Source organism: Glycine max, chromosome 20 (assembly GCF_000004515.6).
Source record: "Glycine max cultivar Williams 82 chromosome 20, Glycine_max_v4.0, whole genome shotgun sequence".
Classification (NCBI taxonomy): domain Eukaryota; kingdom Viridiplantae; phylum Streptophyta; class Magnoliopsida; order Fabales; family Fabaceae; genus Glycine; species Glycine max.
In genome coordinates, this window is record NC_038256.2 from 41,235,133 (window position 1) to 41,254,290 (window position 19,158).

General features: G+C 31.8%; 3 protein-coding genes across 4 annotated transcripts; 1 reads left to right on the forward strand and 2 right to left on the reverse strand.

The window, feature by feature from the left end:
* Positions 1-285: 285 nt before the first annotated feature.
* Positions 286-3,459, forward strand: LOC100795152 (putative 50S ribosomal protein L21, chloroplastic). Of its 2 annotated transcripts, NM_001252777.2 has the most exons (5): positions 315-654; positions 991-1,071; positions 2,012-2,113; positions 2,198-2,272; positions 3,150-3,459. In NM_001252777.2, the coding sequence occupies exons 1-5, from the start codon at positions 367-369 to the stop codon at positions 3,243-3,245; spliced, it is 642 nt and encodes a 213-aa protein (NP_001239706.1). In that variant the 5' UTR covers positions 315-366; the 3' UTR covers positions 3,246-3,459. The 2 variants fall into 2 exon arrangements, with proteins under 2 accessions (XP_040868992.1, NP_001239706.1); XM_041013058.1 differs by having other exon boundaries at positions 286-654; positions 2,012-2,272; positions 3,150-3,402.
* A 1,536-nt stretch (positions 3,460-4,995) lies between these two features.
* Positions 4,996-8,549, reverse strand: LOC100796212 (uncharacterized membrane protein At4g09580). The gene is made up of 4 exons (XM_003556149.5): positions 8,036-8,549; positions 7,655-7,925; positions 7,391-7,561; positions 4,996-5,567 (listed from the first exon to the last, which is right to left on the reverse strand). Exons 1-4 carry the CDS (start codon positions 8,275-8,277, stop codon positions 5,436-5,438), a joined length of 816 nt encoding a protein of 271 aa, XP_003556197.1. The 5' UTR covers positions 8,278-8,549; the 3' UTR covers positions 4,996-5,435.
* Positions 8,550-13,393: 4,844 nt separating this feature from the next.
* On the reverse strand, positions 13,394-18,584 carry GMNAC184 (NAC domain-containing protein). Its single transcript, XM_006606152.3, has 5 exons — positions 18,476-18,584; positions 18,215-18,264; positions 16,723-16,897; positions 16,226-16,497; positions 13,394-14,352 (listed from the first exon to the last, which is right to left on the reverse strand). The coding sequence occupies exons 2-5, from the start codon at positions 18,233-18,235 to the stop codon at positions 13,795-13,797; spliced, it is 1,026 nt and encodes a 341-aa protein (XP_006606215.1). The 5' UTR covers positions 18,236-18,264; positions 18,476-18,584; the 3' UTR covers positions 13,394-13,794.
* Positions 18,585-19,158: the final 574 nt, after the last annotated feature.

Here is a 19,158-nt window from a genome sequence, read left to right on the forward strand (position 1 = left end):
CTCTAATTTTCCTTTGAAATAGAACCAGATTGTTTAAATTTAAAAAAAAATTAAATAAAACACTATTATATAAGTGTTTTTTTATAAAAAAAAATAGATAAGATATTCTTAAAAAAAGAAGTAAAAAACTGTTTTTCTTTTTTTTTTTTTTTAAAAAAAAAACTTAAACAAACTAGCCCATTATAAGACCCCTCCGCCACAAGAAAAATGAACTAAAACAGTAAAAGGGGTACAAATAAATAAAAATGGTGAAAAGTAAAAACCTTTTTAAATTAATTTTTGGGCGATTAATAAAAGCCCCTTGCGGATAGAAAGAGAAGAGAGGATAGATAGGCCTCAGAAGAAGAAGAGAGAGGTCTCTCAACAATGGCCACTGCCACTGTTTCAATTTCAACTTTATGCGCTACTTTCGGAACCCATTGCGCCATTTCCCACAACCCAAAACCTCTATTTTCTCAACCTTTCAATCTCAATCACTTTCCTTCTAACTCTTACAAGCTCGCTTTCTCGCCTCGCTCACCTCTTTCACCCCTTCCCAAGGCCTCTGAATCCGCGGTAGCCGAAACCGAACCCGGTTCGGCCGAGCCCGAACCGGCCCAAATTTCCCCGGCCCAACCTCCCTCCTGGGAACCCGGTCTCTTCGCTGTCGTAATGGTGAGTGCTGAATTGTGAATTGTGAATAGCTTTTTCCGATGTTGGGTGTTGGATTCGGTGACCCAATGTGGAAAAGTTTCAAGCTTTGGTCTGAAATTGTTGACCCAGATGAGTTTTTTTTAGTGATTGTACATGTACTTGTAGATGTGGCACTGTGGCAGTTATTGAGTAAAATGGTTAATTTTGATTGTTTGAACTGTTGCTTGTGTTGTTCCGCTTTCAGTTTGTGGTGCTTTTTTTTTTTTTTTTTGGTTCTGGGGTTTCTGTTAATACTATTGTCTTCTGTTTGTGTGCATCTCAACTTTCTTATGTTGCTGCTGTTGTTGTCTTGTTTAGATTGGCGGACGCCAATATATTGTTCACCCGGGGCGACATCTTACTGTTCAGAGGTTAAAAGGTGCTAATGTTAATGATAAGGTACATAGCTTGCTGTTTACTTGTTCTTAACTTCTGCCATTTTTCAACAACAATTATCAATCTTACTGTTGCTAGGTGTAATCAAGCTTATTCTTATCAATAAATAGAATGCTCCATTCTATCGTGAAATTATGTCTATAGACAAACCCTTGACCTCTCAGTCCTTCATAATGATTTTGCCTATAGTTTTTTTGTTTTGTCTTCCTCTACCTTCAATAATAGGCTACCCTTTTTTTTAGCTCATCAGCCACAGTTTTGCATCATTCTTTAAACTCATTCAATACTTGTTTCTGTGTTTTATTTTGACCATCACTGGCTAACTACCTCCACTTTCTCGCTAAACATTGCTGCTAAAATTTTCTGCCATTTGAATGTGATAGCAACTGGATAATATTTAACTGAATAGTGAATACCAGCATACTGTAGTGTTTATGTATGCACAAAGGCATGGATTACAGTATCTCACTTTTGGGGGAGTAAATACCTTATGTTGTTATTATTATTGTGGTATAATTGGTAGTTATGAGAAAACATATCTGTAACAAACTGACAATTTATCAGTCCATTCATTATGTCAAACTTTTGGCTCTCCCAGAGGACTAGATAGATGTTATAAACTTTTGGCTCATATGATGCCTGCGAAAATACAAATGCTCCATTTCCTTTTCTGAAAGATTGATTATCATGAAAATTTACCTGATTATATCTATATGTTAATAACTGAGTTCGATTAATGATCTGAAGCATGACTCCTACCTGTAATTTCAAGTTTTCCTTCACAGAAGTAATTTTTAGAAAATTTTGCCTGATCTTGGGAATGAAATCATTTACAAGTGGTTAGGGGTGACACTGGCTAAAGTGATAATATTATATGAATAACTATTGTAATTTTCAGAGCTTATTTTACTATTAGTTTAATTTTAGCTGTTGGGAACAACAGATTGCCTTACACAAGGTTTTACTGGTTGGCACTGATACATCTTGCTACATTGGGAAACCAATTGTAACAAATGCTGTAGTATACGCAACGGTGGAAGAGCAGGTACACCTCTTTCTTTTTGTTTCCTTTCTCCAGATAGGATTAAAAGAAAAAACTTCTACCTTAACCGTTTTATTTTTAATGCAGGGTCTAGACCCTAAAGTAATTGTCTTCAAATATAAAAAGAAGAAACATTATCGCAGAAACATTGGACACAGACAGGTACTAGAGCTCTGCTTTTACTTGTGCAATCAAATTATTTATCAAATATTATGAAATTAAAATGTCAGTTTTCAATGCTTGGAAGTAGTTGGGAATTACTTCAATTTATTTGAAGGGATGACTTCTCATACCTTCTAATCTATGAGGGGAGCTTGAAAATATGCGAATGCATTTTCTTTGTGTATGTGTGACTAAGGGAGTAAGGGTAAATATGTTCTTGGCCAGAAATAAGTCATTACTCATTAGTCATTACATGTTACAACAAACAGTAACACATGCATGAAATTTTTTAAATGCATTTACCTTCCTTGGTTTTTAATTTTCCTTTCTTTTATCCAGTTATTTTTGGTGAAGTAGAACTCATCCAGGGAAGAAAATAATAAACCCATGAATTGTTTTGGGTCTTTATGCTCATTGTTTCCATTAAGCTTCTATCTCTCATTGTACAACAGCAATAATGAGATTTAAACTTAGGACATGCAAACTATCCAAATTTCCACTACTAGGCATTTTTTTTATCTCTATAATAAATTCTGTTTTGCTATAGTTCATAAACTTTTCGAGAGGGAAAAAAAGGAGGGGGAGGCAAAATACTGGTGTGGTTATCCCTTTAGTGTACAATTTGGTAAAATGAGCTGTCTGAGCTTTTGAGGAATGTAGAAGGAAAATGGCAAAATTTTGTTAACATCAATTTTACTTTTTTTCATGCCTTTGGAACCATAAATTTGGGCACCATATATCTCATTCCATGGTAGTCATAATCTCACCATGCTTTTTAAGGTGGCTATAATCACATCGAGAATGGTTCAACTATAAATATGATTCTGTCCTTGTGTTTGAAATGCTTAACACTGTGTTAATTTTTAACATGTGACAGCCAAATACACGTATACGGATAAATAGCATTATGGGCTATGAAAACTACCCAAAAGTTACTATGGACGATATCAAATCAGACGAACCCGAATCATGAACATCTTGTGCACTGTGCCTATACTGTAGCTTCTTCCTCTTTAAATATGTAATCATTTGGTCATCATTAGTTTTGCTTTAATTAGAAATGTAATGTATTGTAATATTGTATTGTTGTAATCTCCCGCTTACAAACACATTGCAATTTTTCTCTCCAACTTTCTTTCACGTGCGAATTTTAACTCTTCTATAATGAGCTTGTTAGTTTAGAATTGTTGCATTTTCAGTTCTGTTGCCTTTAATAGAAGAAATACTGGAACAAATTTAATTTCAAGTATTATTTATCTTTTTTCTATTAGTTTTCAACTGATGCGGGATTATTCTAATTTAATTAATGACCTTAAATTTGAGTTTTTGACATGCAATTCTGTTATCCTATGGATGATACATCTGTTTTCTACCAGAAAAAAAACAATTATTTTTCCAAAGTGTATTAGTGGGAGAAATGATGAAAAAAGGAAATGGAGAGCATCTTTTCTCATTAGTAGCACACTTGGATGATATTTCAATACATCTTTTGATTGCTAGAAATTATTAGATTTGCCAAATTTAAGGTTTATTTTTTTTTATCAGTAAGTATCAAAAATAAATATTAGAAGATTTATAATAATTCATATTTTACTCAATTGAGTTAAATTTTCTTTCTAGTATTTAAGGCTCATTTGGATAAACATTTTGATTGAGGTTTTGTTGAATAAGTATTTATTATGTAATTATAGTAAAAATTCTCATAAAAAAAGTTTTAGTAAAAGAAAATAGTTAAAATATTTTATATAAATTTTAATTTTTTATAAGTTATCGGGTTTGATTCCTCCATTTACTGAAGTTTCCAATATTGGAGAGGATTTTTTGTCCTAAGATATTCTCATTAAAATAAGTTGAAAACAACTTGTGGACACATTATAAGTCATTTTCATAAGTTCTTTTAAGCACTTACGTAAGTGTTTGTCATTTAAGATAAATTTCATTAAACTGTAAATAAACTTTTGCAAACATAATCTTAGTCAATTTTATGTGAAATTTATTCAACATAAATAGTATATCAAAAAGAGTATAAATAATGTTTCTCAGCCAGATTTTATTAAGCAAATAGATGTAACCAATTATTTTCTCCTATATTACGACCCTAAAAAAGCATCAGGCATTTCTACCAGCTGTCCAGCTCCACTGTAACCTCATAATTGTAACATAGGCATTTTATATCAACATAAATTCTCCATCTCAAAAATTTCGACCAGCATTTTTTTATCAATATATTATTAAAATATGTTCATCTAAAAAGATCCATTTTTTCAAGTGAGGAAGATCTCGATGCCTTTTTTTTCTTAATTTTTTTTATATAATCACATTCTAAGGAGCAATTTTTTTATAATCATGCTTTTCCATTGTAAGATGCAATTGGGTCACAAGAGATAAATGCTTCTGGCTTTATCTATGCTTAAACTTAACAACCAGTAAATGAACTTATATTAACTACTTCAATACGTTATCAATAACTTAGTGAGATTCTCATAAAATAAATGCTGATTATTGAACTTCCGTATAATCGTATAATGAAAGTAATGGAATGAAACTAAACACCAATTCTTCAAGGGCAGATTGCAATATTTGCTAATATTATATAAACATCAATCCGTTTCAACCTAAGTCGATACGCAACATTGATATGGCTTTCTGGTCCGAGTATTGGTGAATGTTGAGCATCAGATTGGACAACAGTATCAGAGTATAACTAAGTGTAATACTTGAAATTTTCTACGATAATATCTTATAATTGAATAAAGCAATACTACAGGGTAAAAAGTCAGATCCTATTTGGTGCGAAGCACATACATACAGCACCGCTAAACAATCACCACAATCTTCCTGATGACATCAAGGCCAATACATAATTTAATGCTCCAACAAAGCCTCGTAACCTTAGCTGAATTGATTGTACACCAATCAGCTAAGTCTAACCTTACTCTCTCCACACGATCAAAAAATGAAAAGGGAAACAAAAAAACTTAGGCTCCACCACAGAAAATAAAATGGAGCATATGCCACTGTTTAAGTTAATAACAATACATTCCTTTTTCATGGATATCTTTCTTAAATATTATCTTCTCTGATCCACTGTCTTCATCATCTAATTAGATCACGTAACTTGCCTTTTGACAAACTTGATTGTGCAAGCTGAGCCAGGAAACCTTCATTCATATACTCGCTTCCGCTTCAAAAGTGTTGGAGCTATGGAAACAAAACCAATGAGGAAAAGTACTGATAAGGTCTTAAAATCATATAGATCCTTAATTGACTTTAGATCCCCAAGAGCAAGGCCAGCCTGGTTAAACAACCATGGAGAGGTTAGGAGGTTAATAAAAGAAAAGCAGAAGAATCACAACTACAACAAAAGCATGGACAAACCAGCATAGAAGATATTTAGCCTCTTCATTCATAAATTAGGAATTACAAGAAACAAAAATCCATGTTGATTGACACCAAAATATGACACAACACAACAAGGTAAAAATGAGAAAAAACATACTAACATATGATCAGCATCGACCCAGTTCAAATGAAAGGAGAACAAAATGCATATGAGCAATCAACAAGGGAACTATTCTTATAAATTCGATTACACAATCCAGCTAAATGGTGGACAACAGAAAACACATTCTAAGAAGTTGTGAAAACAGGATTTAGATGCATTTCTCAATATTGCGGTTCTCAATGGAACTAAAGAATGTACTGCAGGAATCCTCAGCAGCGCCTTTTCAATGTGAACACTGCCAGTATAATCTTTCAATTCCTCAATATCCTTCAAGATAAACACTAGCTAAAGGTCTTGAAACCAAGGACAACCCCATATTCTCCTTGAGATCAGACTCTATGACATAAAAAATTCTTAGCTTAATATTGTTTCTCTTTCCACTATCTTTTGTCTACTCGTATATACACATATTTGAAACAGAATTACTTCAAAACAGTAAGTGAACTGTTCCCTTTAGAATAAAAAACATCATATCCAATTTAAACAGATCTGGATTAAAATAAAAATAAACCCAGAGGATTGTTAATGTAAAGCTAATATACTAGGAAAATATCTTAAATCCTGAGTCACACGGATCTTAAGTAGATCATCCATCCAATATATTTTGTCAGAAACATTAAAGACCCTTCATCCATCATTTCTTCTTCCTTCTTCATTTCTCTCTTAGTAAGAAGATGAGATTTCAAACTCAAGTTAAAAGTTCTAGATGCAAAAGCTCAAAGTTGTCAAAAGTCAAAACCAAGATCCTACTTAGAAGTTAGAATAACATTAAAATCATAAATAAAAATTCAATTAAAAGTGCATACGATAGATAATTTTATTTATGTATATAAATATAAGTTTTACTACCAAAAAAAGACATTTTTCTACAAAATTGTCTCAGCTATTAGTCACATGGCCCAGCCCCACCTAGCAAAGTCTAGAGTACTTGCTGACTAAATATCACCACAGAACTTGCAACCAAAAACAGATGAACAGATTGAAGTCAAATGCAACTGAGATTGAAGTCAAATGCAACTGAGTTTGCAGATAGAAGGGTTGAAGCCAAAACCGATAGGAGAGAGGTTGCAATACTGTCAGGCGAAGAGGAAAGATATTTCAGGGCAAAAACATGTTTATCTCATCCGGCTTGCCCAAATCAGAACACATCAAACCAGGTTGAGGAAAGGGATTAGTGCAACATATACTTTATTCAAACCACGTGTATGCAACTTGAGGAAAGGGATTAGTGCAACATATACTTTATTCAAACCAGGTTGCAAAATCTGACCCAGTAGGTTTTGGGACTCAAAATCACTAGGGTTTGCAAGTTTTTCCATCGATCCTAATCCAATTCAGGTGGCAATCCTGCATTGGCTTGAGCATGGAGAAGCAAGAGAAACAGTAGAATAGTGCAATCCTAGGTGCAAAATCATGATCTTCTCAACCTTGCAAAAGCCTATAGGCAACTACAACAGACTAACTAAAGTGAACAAAAACTCAAACAAAAAATAATCAAGGCACGTGTCCAATACAAACATCTAAATTAGAAAGAAAAAAAAAACATCAATTTCATAGAAACCATTAAAGCAAGCATATTCTAAAATCCCAGCAAAACAGGCACAGATGCTTACTCTGACAGTAATATAAGAGGCTGGAACGAGCCCAATCAATGTCGCCGAAAAGAATATATGGAAGGGAACATCAACGATGGGAGACGCCAAATTGATGAACAGATTCGGCAATGTCGGGGTTATCCTCAGAAAAAGCATGTAATTCAGCAGCCTATCCCTACGCTTCGCAATCTGATTCAACCACCCAAAAAAACAAAATTCCACATTAACAACACCCAACAAATTCAAAATATTGACATTATAAAAGGGGGGACAAGGACAAACCTCAGCTTGGAAGAACCTTAGCTTTTCAGGCCACAACCAAGAAACCAAAGGCCTCCCAATTAACTTAGACAAAAAGAAACAGGAAGATGCACCCGCAGTGGCGTTGAAAACAACCAATAGGATTCCTCGTACAACTCCAAAAAGCGCCCCAGCCAAGAGGGACATGAAGATTGTCCCAGGAATCATGAAAGTTTGCATGAAGATGTAGGTGGAGCAGTACCCAAGAATGAACTGCGCAGGGTGGTTACTCGCATACGTCGAAAGATGTTCCCTTTAACACAAAAAATTAAATAAATAGACATTTCATATAATAATTAATTAAAGTACAATAGGAAGAACAAAAAGAGGCATGGATTATTGATTAGGGTATTAATAATATACTTGAGGAGGCGAAGATCGGAGAGGGTGCGGGGGAGTTTGAGGTTGGTGTAAGCGGCCGAGGGCATGGTGAGGTAAATGCAGAAGAGGCCGGTGGAGAACACCAAGAAGACGGCGACGGCGACGGCGAATTCCCACGTGTTCAGCGGGAACCTCTCCGATTTGGGCTTCTTCGCGGAGGGCGAATCATCGTCCTCGCCCTTCTCTTCGTCCCTCGTCGCCGTCACATTCCTCGGCGCCGCCATCGTACGATCCAATCAACCAAATCTCATGGAGGATGTGGAATCAGCGTGTGGGGTTGGGTAATCGAATCGAAGAGTTCGAGGAATTGGGGTTGTTTTATTTGGTGAAAACCCTAAGATTTGGGGCGTGGATGAGAGAGAGAGAGAAGGATAGTTCTGCGAAATTTAGCTGCAATGCAATTTGGTGGAGAGAGAGAGAGAGCGCAAGGAGCTTTTCAACTTTGAAGAACATAACCATTAAAGAAGAAGAGTGTGATCTTTTAAATTTTATTTCTACTACTTTTTTGCCAATTTCCTAATATTTTTATAAATATGGGAAATGATAAATTATATACGGAAATTACGCAACGATATGGAATTTGCAAGTTTATCAAATATTTAAATACTTCCTAATAATAATGGAATTGATATCAATCTCCTAATAATTAATTATTTAAATAACGTTATTATTTTTATTATTGAATTTGATGATTTGGTGATTTTTTTTAATAATTCAATTAATTAATTTATAGCTACCTTATTTATAATTATAAATAATTTATTCAATTGAGACATTAGCATATTTGTCAAATAGTCAATTGATGTTAATTATAAATATTTTTTTATTAATCAACAACACTTGACACAAGCTAAATAGTTCAGATTGAATCTAATGATTCTAATGTCAATCGCTAAAAAAACATTCTAAACAATTTTAGAAGAATATTCTCAAATTGTCTAACTGTAATTTGCTAACTACACTTTATTTATGTAATTTTTAAATTTATTCTCAAAACCATCATTTTCTGGAAACTAGATTAAGGGATGGATTAAAATTTTAATACTTTCAAAAATGACTTTTCGAAAGCGTTTTTTGCCTTCGAGAAACTACTTTTTGCAGGTATTATAATGCTTTCCAAAATTTATTTTCTAAAGGCAAAAAAAAAAAAGAGTTATATAGATCTGCCATTACTGGTGAGAGACACAAAGTAGGACTCCCGAAGCCTGATGTATCAAAGTCTACTCTTAACACTTCCATCTTAACACTTCAAAAAGTAGTTTGATAAGCCAGTTTAGAGTTGGATAAGTTAGAACTCAACACTTCAAAAAGTAGTTTGATAGCATAAAACTTCTAACTTCACCCGTTTAGAGTTGGATAAGCCAGTAAGTCTATCCCATGAAGCCTACAACTACAAAGTTTGTCCGGCCAAACCCACATTCATAATGATCTCGATTACATAGTCTGCGAGCTTAGTGGGTTAGCCCACATTCACACACACAATTTAAAAAAATGGAAATTAAATTTTAAGAATCTAAAAATCAATCAATTTTTTAAATCATTTTAAAAATAATTGTATATTATCTAAAAAAACATTGATTAGTGCTAAGTCTATATTAGTAACAATTGTGAATTGTCTAAGAAAGCCATTTTTAAACCATTTTTAAAACAATGGTAAAATTTAAATGCACATAAATACAGGATTTACTTCACGGAGTAACAAAACAACTAACAGTAACAACAAGCACGCACGGGTATTAGGGATTTAGGGGAAGACATAGAGTCAATTTTACTAAAAACACCATTATTTTTACTAATCCACACACTTCACCATATTTTTTTAGGCAAAATTGTAAATTTAGTCTCCCAATTTGTCTCCAATTTCGATTTTGGTCTCTCTTTAAAATTATTGACAAATTTTATCCTCTTATTTTATCCAATCACGTAATCTTGGTCCCTCAGTCCAAAATTGGACGTTGATTGTTACAAAGGAATGTTGATTGTCACGTATCATGTTCTTATTCGATGATGACTGTCACGTGTCATATTCTGATTGGATGTCAACTCCATAGAAGATGAAATGTATTGTTATTGTTATTGGTCAATCAAAACATGACACGTGATGGTCGTCATCCAATAAGAACGTGATATGTGGCAGTCAACATTCCTTTATAACAATCAACATATGATTCTGGACTGAGGAATCAAGATTGCGTGATTGCATAAAATAGGAGGACAAAATTCGTTAATAATTTTAAAAGGGACCAAAATTGAAATTGGAGATAATTAGGAAGACCAAAAATATAATTTTGCTTCTTTTTAATAGTAATATTAAAAAGGCCCGTGGGACACATGACTACATCCACAAAAGCCGTAGGTTAAACGACCCAACCTAAAAAGTTTGCATTTTTAATGGACTTAAAAAAATAAGACCCATATATTGTGTGGGTTGTAGGTTTCATGGGTGGTAAGCGAGTCGAGTTCTATCTCCATTACACCTTCCCCACGGTATATCATCATTGAGTACCACTTGGTTGTCAACATCACCACCATGCTCTAGCGTTCTTGGTTGTCGATACTTGCCTAATCAAAAAAGAGATCAGGTTCATATGCTTTGCATATTCGTTAGAGGTGGAAGTGTAATGAGGGGAGGCCTAGCGTCAAGGGCAAGTACTTTATGAGAGTATAGGGAGTAGACTCTTAAGACAATCATGTTTAGGGAGTTTGTTTCATGTCTTTCTTCACAAATTCATACAACCCATATTTTTTATTTTGAAAAGTGTTATAACACTTTCACAAAGTAGTTTTCTGAAAGTATTATAACACTTTTGGAAAGTAATTGCTCGGAGGTATTAAAATTTTAATATTTTATAGAATTTAGTTTTTAGAAAAAGAATAATTTTGAAAATAAATAAATAAAATTACATAAGAGAAAGGCATCTAGCAAATCCTTTATTAGTTTGCTGTGGGCCGAATCTTTAAGAAGTTTGTTTGGTCCAACAGAACAGATGCTTTGGTGCAAAAATATTTAGAGCACTATAAAATGCATTTTTGTTTTCTTAACCTAAATTTTTTTGTTTAGAAGGGTGCCAACGAAGATCGAATCAAGAAAATTTATCTATAATCAAAGTGAAAATTACTTCAATTTTATTTATAACAAGGCTCTAAAGATCATGCTATAATTTTTTATTTTAAATCATGATATGTTTTAGAGTGATCAATAGTTACAAATTTTTTTATTAATTGTATTATAATTATTAATACTCTTACACTTTATCCTAATATTCTTATAAAAAAATTATTTTTTCACATACATGATCCGTCTTTTTTACCTGATTAAGCTTTGAAAAGTTTGAACTTAACTTTCATTAGAAAAATAAAGTCTCATCGTGACTTTTTTTTATTATTATTACAAGCTAGTCATGTCTATTTTATTATAAAGCCTATAAAAAGACTGATAGGCCTAGCTACTAGCTAGTAAACCCGGTAACCTAATTTTTTTTATTATGTGATATATATATATATATATATATATATATATATTGATTTAAATAATTTTTTAAAAGTCTAAATCTATCCATTTTAGTAAACAAGCTAGGCCATACCAAAACCTTGTATAGACTAGATAGTAAACCCTTGGTAGGTTACCTAATATATTTTTAGCCCTAACCAATGCCATGAAATTAATTTGAATATTTGATCTTAATCATAAGAGGAAATTTTGTAGTTATATTATAAAATATTCCTCCATTTCAGATCACAGCCCATATTTTTTTGGTGATGCCCCTTCATAACTGAACAAAATTGTTTATTTATCTATGTACTAAAATAGTATCCTCATGAAAATAACTTGTATTATTGAATTTTCATTAACATATTGTAGTAAAAATATAAGGAACTTATTTTTTAAAAATTACCAAAATAAATTTCCTAAAAAATAAAATGTAAATTAAAAAATAATCAAATAAAAGAATTGAAATATAGAAAACTGAGGGTTACGTAATATATATAGTGTGTATATGAGAAAAAACACAGTTAATTAAAGAAATTTATTTAATTTAAAGTTAAATTTCATTTTGATAATTTTTAGTGACGAATTTAATTTTGATATGTTATCAAAGCAAAATACTGTTAATTAATTATAAAAAAATTTGGATATAATTTTTCCAGTAATTATTATCAAAATCAACAGTTTTCAGATTTATACAATTTATGATTGGATTGACACGATAATACAAAATATTTTTGCACTCTTAATAATATGCTCTAATTAAATCCTTCATTTTTTGTGTTTTTAATTTTTATTTTTATTTTCATAATTTAATTTTTTAAGTTTTAGCTTCTATAATTTTATTTTTATTTTTCATAATTTAATTTTTTAAGTTTTAGCTTCTATAATTTTTTAAATTTTTTAAACTTTCATTATTTGTACATAAAAAATTGATACTATATGTGATATTATATATAATTATTTTTGTTTCTCACTCATTTTTTATTTACTTTTTTTTGTATAAACACATGTAAAAAATACACTTTAAATTAAAGGAATAATATTTTCTCTAATACAATACTAAGAGGGGAAGGCTACTATGACGTTGAGTAAAATCTTAATAGCATCTCCCTTTTACGTCTCTCTTTAATTAACACATTGACAAAAAAATATAACAACTAAGAAGAAAGAGAATGTTATTTTTAATGATGTATTATCTTTTAATTAGAGTAACAGAAAAAGGTTCGAATTTGAAAAATAGGGAACAAATAATTTCAACCCCTCTAATACAAAGATATAATCAAATGGTCTTTTATTAATTTAATAAAAAAATTTAATAGTTATAAATTAAAAACTTTACACGATTAATCAATAACAAATTATCGTTACTATAAATCTTTTAAGAAAATTATTATAAAATTAATAAATTTATTATACACGATAATTTAGAATTAAATGACGATATAAAATATTTTAAACTTATTTTTTCTAATAAAAGAGTAATGTTTTTCGTTAAAAAGTTTCACAATATTTTTTACATGTATTTTTTTTATATAAAACAAGTAACTTATGTTCTTCCATATCACTCATTTTAGCTCATATTTTTCTCTTTTTTTATCACTCTCAATATTGTGAAAGTTTGAAGGTATTGTTAAACCAACATTACTTTTAGAAAAATTCATCGCAATCACAATTAATAGTCCTCGTACTTAATGTTTCGAGCATTATGCCCTTGAAGTAATAAAGTAATTGTGGCCTCATATATGTCCTTTTATTCCTTCTAATTGAGAGAAGAGAAAAGAATGAAGATAAACTGGAAACTCCCTCCTCTCATGTAATAGCCATGTATTGATGAATAACACACAATGCTGTCACAAAATACAGATGATTACGTATAATTGATTAAAGCAAAGAAAAGCCACACTATGCATGCAATAAAGAGAATGTACATTTATAAGGGACATAACCAAGGTAGGACAGTAAAAATCTAAACTTATAGTACCCAAAAAAAAAAGGCTTATGATCTTCTGAACTCTAAACAAAGGAAGAGATTCACTCTTCAAGCGAATCTCCTTTATCACGAAAAAAATATATATAATATCATCATCACCTAAAAAGCTTGTTGGTTCAATCTCCCAGCAACTTCTAAATTAGCTAACTTATGGTAAGATAAATGGAAAACTATGATATAATGAATATTATATATCCATCATCTTACTTAGACTTTATTCATTAATTTGGCTATGGATTATGGGTTGGTGACACAAGTTAATTATGAATCAGGGAAGCATCCTAGGATATGACTAGCTTGATCATGGTTATGGGGCATCACCAAGGGCAAGTTTGGATGTGAAAAATAAGCTGCATTATCACTCAATTGTGACCCAAACAAGTTGTCGAAGCTCTTCCAATCGATGCCTTGTGCACTGCTATTGCTTCTTTCATCACTGCAATACTCCTCATTTGTTAGGCCATTGTGTTGTTGTTGGTTACATTCTTTGATTGCCAAACTTGCAGTGGGACTATCTAGCTGTGGAAGCTCAAGGAGTTGTTTGTCCATAATGATAGCAGTTTGGTTTGATATAATATTATTCAAGTGTTGCTGATTATCCGAGTTGAAGGAGTGACTAAAACTTGTACCTTCAACAGGGTGAGGCACATTATTTGTTTCATTCAAAATGTCGGCAATTGATAAGGGTCTTGCATAGCTTTGAATTTGATCTCTGAAAAAGTGTTGTTGTTGACTACTAGTGCTGCACCATGGGTCAAAACCTTGCCTGTGACTTGGACTAGGTTTTCGAAATGCTCGGCACACAACCCATCCTTCTTCCTGCAATAGGAATAATTTACTACCAACTTCAGCTACCTTTAATTTCTCATGATACTGAGATGAGATATGTTCTTCTGTATTATCATTTGGGCCTTGTTAATTGGTATCTTAGCATATTAATTAAAAAATAAAAATAAAAAATATTTATTATAAAAATTATAAGAAAACGTTTAAAAATATCATTAATAATATAATTTTAATAAATAATTTCTTTTTTTAATTGTCTTATTATTATGAACATATATGATATAAAGAAGCACAAGCGAGTCGAAATTTACGTTTGCCACTTTGAGCTCTATGAAAGGCAAAGTACTTTTGGAGAGAGTGGAGGATATCTTTTCATTACATGTTTGAAATTTTGTTGTATGTTACGATTGCTAAAGATGCATTCTATATATGCTACCTCTTAAACTAATAAGATTTTTTTAACTATCCAAAATTTTATACCCTACCTCTATACTTATATATGTACTTATGGACAGAAAGAGAGCAAAATAATAATAATTAAAAGTATAATGTAGAAGTTGGAGTGTGAAAAAACATTTTTACTTTAATTATCATGTATTACTGAAACTATCTTTTTATTACTTTGTATCATAGGAGTAGAGGTGAAGTACAAAAGCAACTCTTGTTGTAATAATTAATTAGCTACCAAGTTTTCCAAATTTAAGAAATGTGCTATATATGCTAATGGATATATACGTACGTGTTACGTATTGAACGCATAAGCATATGATGATCCTCAATTTTATATATTTTTATAATTAAATTCTTAAATCATGTGACCTATTCATTTTTTCCAACGTTAAATAGCTTTTATTAAGATATGTTATTAAATTAAAAAAATATTATCACATCGTTGTTTGATTTGAAATTTCCATATCAATAATATAAGAAATTTGATATGACTGTTGTCATAAAAAAGTTATAAATCAGCATGCTTTTATCACTATAGTTAAAGGGAAATGTTTAAATCGTGCAATTACAATAATGATTATAAGAAAATTAAATTTAAAATATTTATTAAAAGAGTGTTAATTATTTCAAAATATAAAAATTATTTAATACTAGTTTAAAGTAACTACAAAAAGAATTTAATATAATATATTAAAATACTTTTTGTTGACAGCATAATATATTAAATACTATATACTTTAACTGGTTTTATAATACTCATTAAAAAATCATTTAAAATTGAAATTCTGAAATCCAAAAAAATAAAAGACAAAACCGAAGTATTTATATAAAATTTCTCTCAAAAAAACAATTCTATATATAGATAATCCAATAACCATTTGGTTTGAAATTATGACAGGAAAGAAATATGTGTATAAAAGAGAAAAGAAAAGAGACAGGATTTTACGATAATAAAAAACGTCAGTAACATTCTCTTTTATATATAGTTTTTCCAATAAACCGTTTATTATTGAACTAAGTTCACGAGTCTTATTTAATAAAGGTTCAAATCCATATTATTTAATATGAAGAGTTTTAAATAGAAATAAAAAAATTGTGGGAAAAAATGTGTTCAAAAGTGCGATACCATTAATGATGGCGCAATTTGAAAAAGAGAGTGTGTATGATTGAAAATGAAGAGTATGAAACAGGAAAAAAAAACTGTTTGGAGTGGTTTAAGAATAATTTTGACTTTTATTTTTCGATCAAAATGACATGTTTGCCTTCCCCTTAACTTACGTAATGCATAATAACAAAAAAAAAAAAAAACCTTACGTAATGCATACGAATACATAATATTAAACAGATTATTGGAAACAACCATTGAATTATACTTTGCATTGCTACTAGCATATATAATTAAACAACTTCAATTGAAAATGGTTGATATGATTCAAGAGAGAAGAAATTAACTTGCCTGGGGAGGGCCATGTTCAGAGGTTTGATGCCTATATTCATGCATAATCCAGTCTGTTTTCCTTCCATTAGGGGCACGTCCCTTGTAGAAAACCAAGGTCTTCCTCATTCCTATGATTCTATTTTTGGACATCACAGCCTTGTCTCTTCCCGTTGCCTTCCAGAATCCAGCAGCAGTGGCCCTGTTAGTTCTTGTCCCTGTTGGATACTTCTTATCTTTATGGCTGAAAAAGTACCACTCATTCTGCTGCTCATATCCTAGCTTGCACCTATCTGCATATTTTCAAGCACAAAAACTTGTCACTATAATGTCATGCATGATATGTCTTGCTCCATAAGGTTACGATATGGGTATAATTAACTGATGAAGCTTATCAAATTTCTAAAGTTGACTTTTGTTTTGAATTATATTATAATTACTTAAAGATTATTATTAGGCCCCTTTAAGAGAACATGTGTCTAGCTAGATAATTGCATTGTGATAACTAATATATATACCTTGTATGTCCCAAGGTTCCATTTTGTAGAGATCAATCTCAACAATAACATCTAGATCGATTTTTAGCGAGTTTATCTTCCTCTTGAGGTAATACCCCACAAGCTCCTCTTCTGTGGGATGAAATCTAAATCCAGGAGGCACACATGATTCCATATCAATTGATGATGATCTCTCCTGAAAGAAGCAAAGGAAAACGAGTCATTATGTAAGATCCATTAATTGACCATTTATGTATGTTAGTTTTAATTTGAATGCGCATATATAAAAGTTTAGGTTATTCTCTTTTACGTGCATCAAGAGAAAAAATAATAACAATAATAATAATTATCAAACATATAAATATGATACTCAAATTCTTTTGGCCAAGGGCTAACGGCGGTAAGGGCAGCATTGGAAGATAAGGAAAAAAATTCAATGGCCATTGGCTACGCGTTGCTCTTCGTCAAAGTCATAATAGGTTACAAGCTTATACTAGCTAGCTCTAAAAAAACTCTAGGGGATGAGATATTTAGAAGTAATGATGATGATGATGTATAACTTTGTTATTGGACCCAACAATTGTGAAGCATGTGCAATGACAAAATTGGCAGACCATGTGTGGAGCCCACCATTAGTAAAACAAATTAACTAACAAGATAGGCCTATGATTAATCCTAAGAAGCTCTTTTTGATGCCTTTATTTGCATGACATGAAGTTGGCAAAAGTATATTGAACACAAAAGTTGGCCGAAAAGCTTGACTTTGCTGTCACAAGCATGTCACATTTCTTTGAGTGCAGTGCACTCTCAACGCCTGCTGGTGGTGGAGAAAGACCTGCCCTGTCGTGATCACAATTCACGACCACCAGGCACACACATGTAGCCACCCTGATACAGATAAATCTCCACTCATCAGCTTAAGCCAATTTTCAGAATTTTATTCCAAGGATACCATCGATCACTAGTTCACTACCCATGGTTTTGTTAAACCTTGACATGACCAAACCAACCCTAACTAGCTAGCTAATACTAATAGACTTAATATTTAATTTTCTCTTGGTAATGGGGGGAACTACTTCATTGATGGTTTGAAAATTTTCAAATTAATCATATCATTCTCTCTTTCTACTGTTAAGATCATGATACACACGGGTTCTCAGTTGACAAAAACCAAAACATATCAGACTTGGATTAGTGCATATGCCATTCATTTTTGTTCAGAAAACTAACAAATGTGAAAGAAAAGCAAGCTATAGAGATCCATTTAACATTTTCAAGCTTGTAGATAGGCATGGGTTTAATATAATAAGACATCATCAGAAGCTGTAGTTCCCCTTTCTTGTAAAAAAATTAAAAAGGCTGCATATAGTTCCCTTGAGAAAAACCATCCAAAAGATTATTACCAAATGGATTCAAGGGTGTTTCAGACTTCTCTTGACATGCTGTAATTGGGAAAAGAAAAAAAATAAATAACCGTTACATTATGGACACTACAAATACATAGAATACTCACAGGAATTGGGGCTAATGTCATCTTCTTCTTGAGTTTGCTAGCTACAAGCACTGAAAATAAGATTAAGGGAATTAAAATCGAGAGAGAGAGAGAGAGAGAGAGACTTAGAGAGAGATGTGTTAGAGTAAGGTGAAGGTGAATGTTTGTTTAAAGAGTGGTAGGAGAGTTATATATATGTATTTGCAAGAGCATGGTATCAAGAGACATCAGAGAATGTTGTACAGAAAAGAAGCAGAAGAATAATATATTATAAATATATACATATATAGTAACATATTGTAGATGAGGTTATTGATTGCGCGTGGGGTGGCAGATAGATGGAAAGGTCTTTGTTTGGACGGCGTGACACCGAGTTTTCACGCCACCCCCCCTTCCACCGCTATATTGTACCCTAAGCCTTTTCAATTCCACCACTTTAAACAACAATGCTAGCTACTGTGTACAGTGCTCAGTTATTTTTAACCATACAGTATATTACCATGGTTTTAAATCGTGGTGGTCTGTAACTATAATTGTGACCACAATATTAATGGATGTTGACATTCCACAATCGTATCATGACTATAATGCAAAGATTTATTTTTTCACATTTATTCGTAATGTAAAGATTTATTTTTCACCATAATGCAATTCTGATCGCAATTTAAAATCATGTATATTACTGTTTATATTATTATATGTAATGGGTCGTATAGTTTTTATTAACTTGAATTATATACTTGGCTAATATGAATCGATCGATTGCTAGATCAGAGGGTCTCTCACTAATTAACAAACTAATTAACACCAATAGAGTGTGTTACATGTATGTCACATTCTCCTCCTCTTCGAGCCTTCACAAGTGAGGTTTCACAATTGTCTGTTTGGTGCGCCGTCCCTCTACATTTGGCACCATTGCTTTTTTGACATGTGGAAGCTGTGTCAGACTCCTAAGCTGTCCATAT

Coding starts and splice junctions, on each gene's coding strand:
- LOC100795152 (XM_041013058.1), top strand. CDS start 367: ATGGCCACTGCCACTGTTTCAATTTCAACTTTATGCGCTACTTTCGGA. Junction 655..990: donor GTCTCTTCGCTGTCGTAATG/GTGAGTGCTGAA, acceptor TGTCTTGTTTAG/ATTGGCGGACGCCAATATAT. Junction 1,072..2,011: donor GTGCTAATGTTAATGATAAG/GTACATAGCTTG, acceptor TGGGAACAACAG/ATTGCCTTACACAAGGTTTT.
- LOC100796212 (XM_003556149.5), bottom strand. CDS start 8,277: ATGGCGGCGCCGAGGAATGTGACGGCGACGAGGGACGAAGAGAAGGGC. Junction 7,926..8,035: donor TCCGATCTTCGCCTCCTCAA/GTATATTATTAA, acceptor TTTGTGTTAAAG/GGAACATCTTTCGACGTATG. Junction 7,562..7,654: donor TAAGGTTCTTCCAAGCTGAG/GTTTGTCCTTGT, acceptor TGGTTGAATCAG/ATTGCGAAGCGTAGGGATAG.
- GMNAC184 (XM_006606152.3), bottom strand. CDS start 18,235: ATGACATTAGCCCCAATTCCT. Junction 16,898..18,214: donor TGACATTAGCCCCAATTCCT/GTGAGTATTCTA, acceptor TGCTTCTTTCAG/GAGAGATCATCATCAATTGA. Junction 14,353..16,225: donor CTGAACATGGCCCTCCCCAG/GCAAGTTAATTT, acceptor TTCCTATTGCAG/GAAGAAGGATGGGTTGTGTG.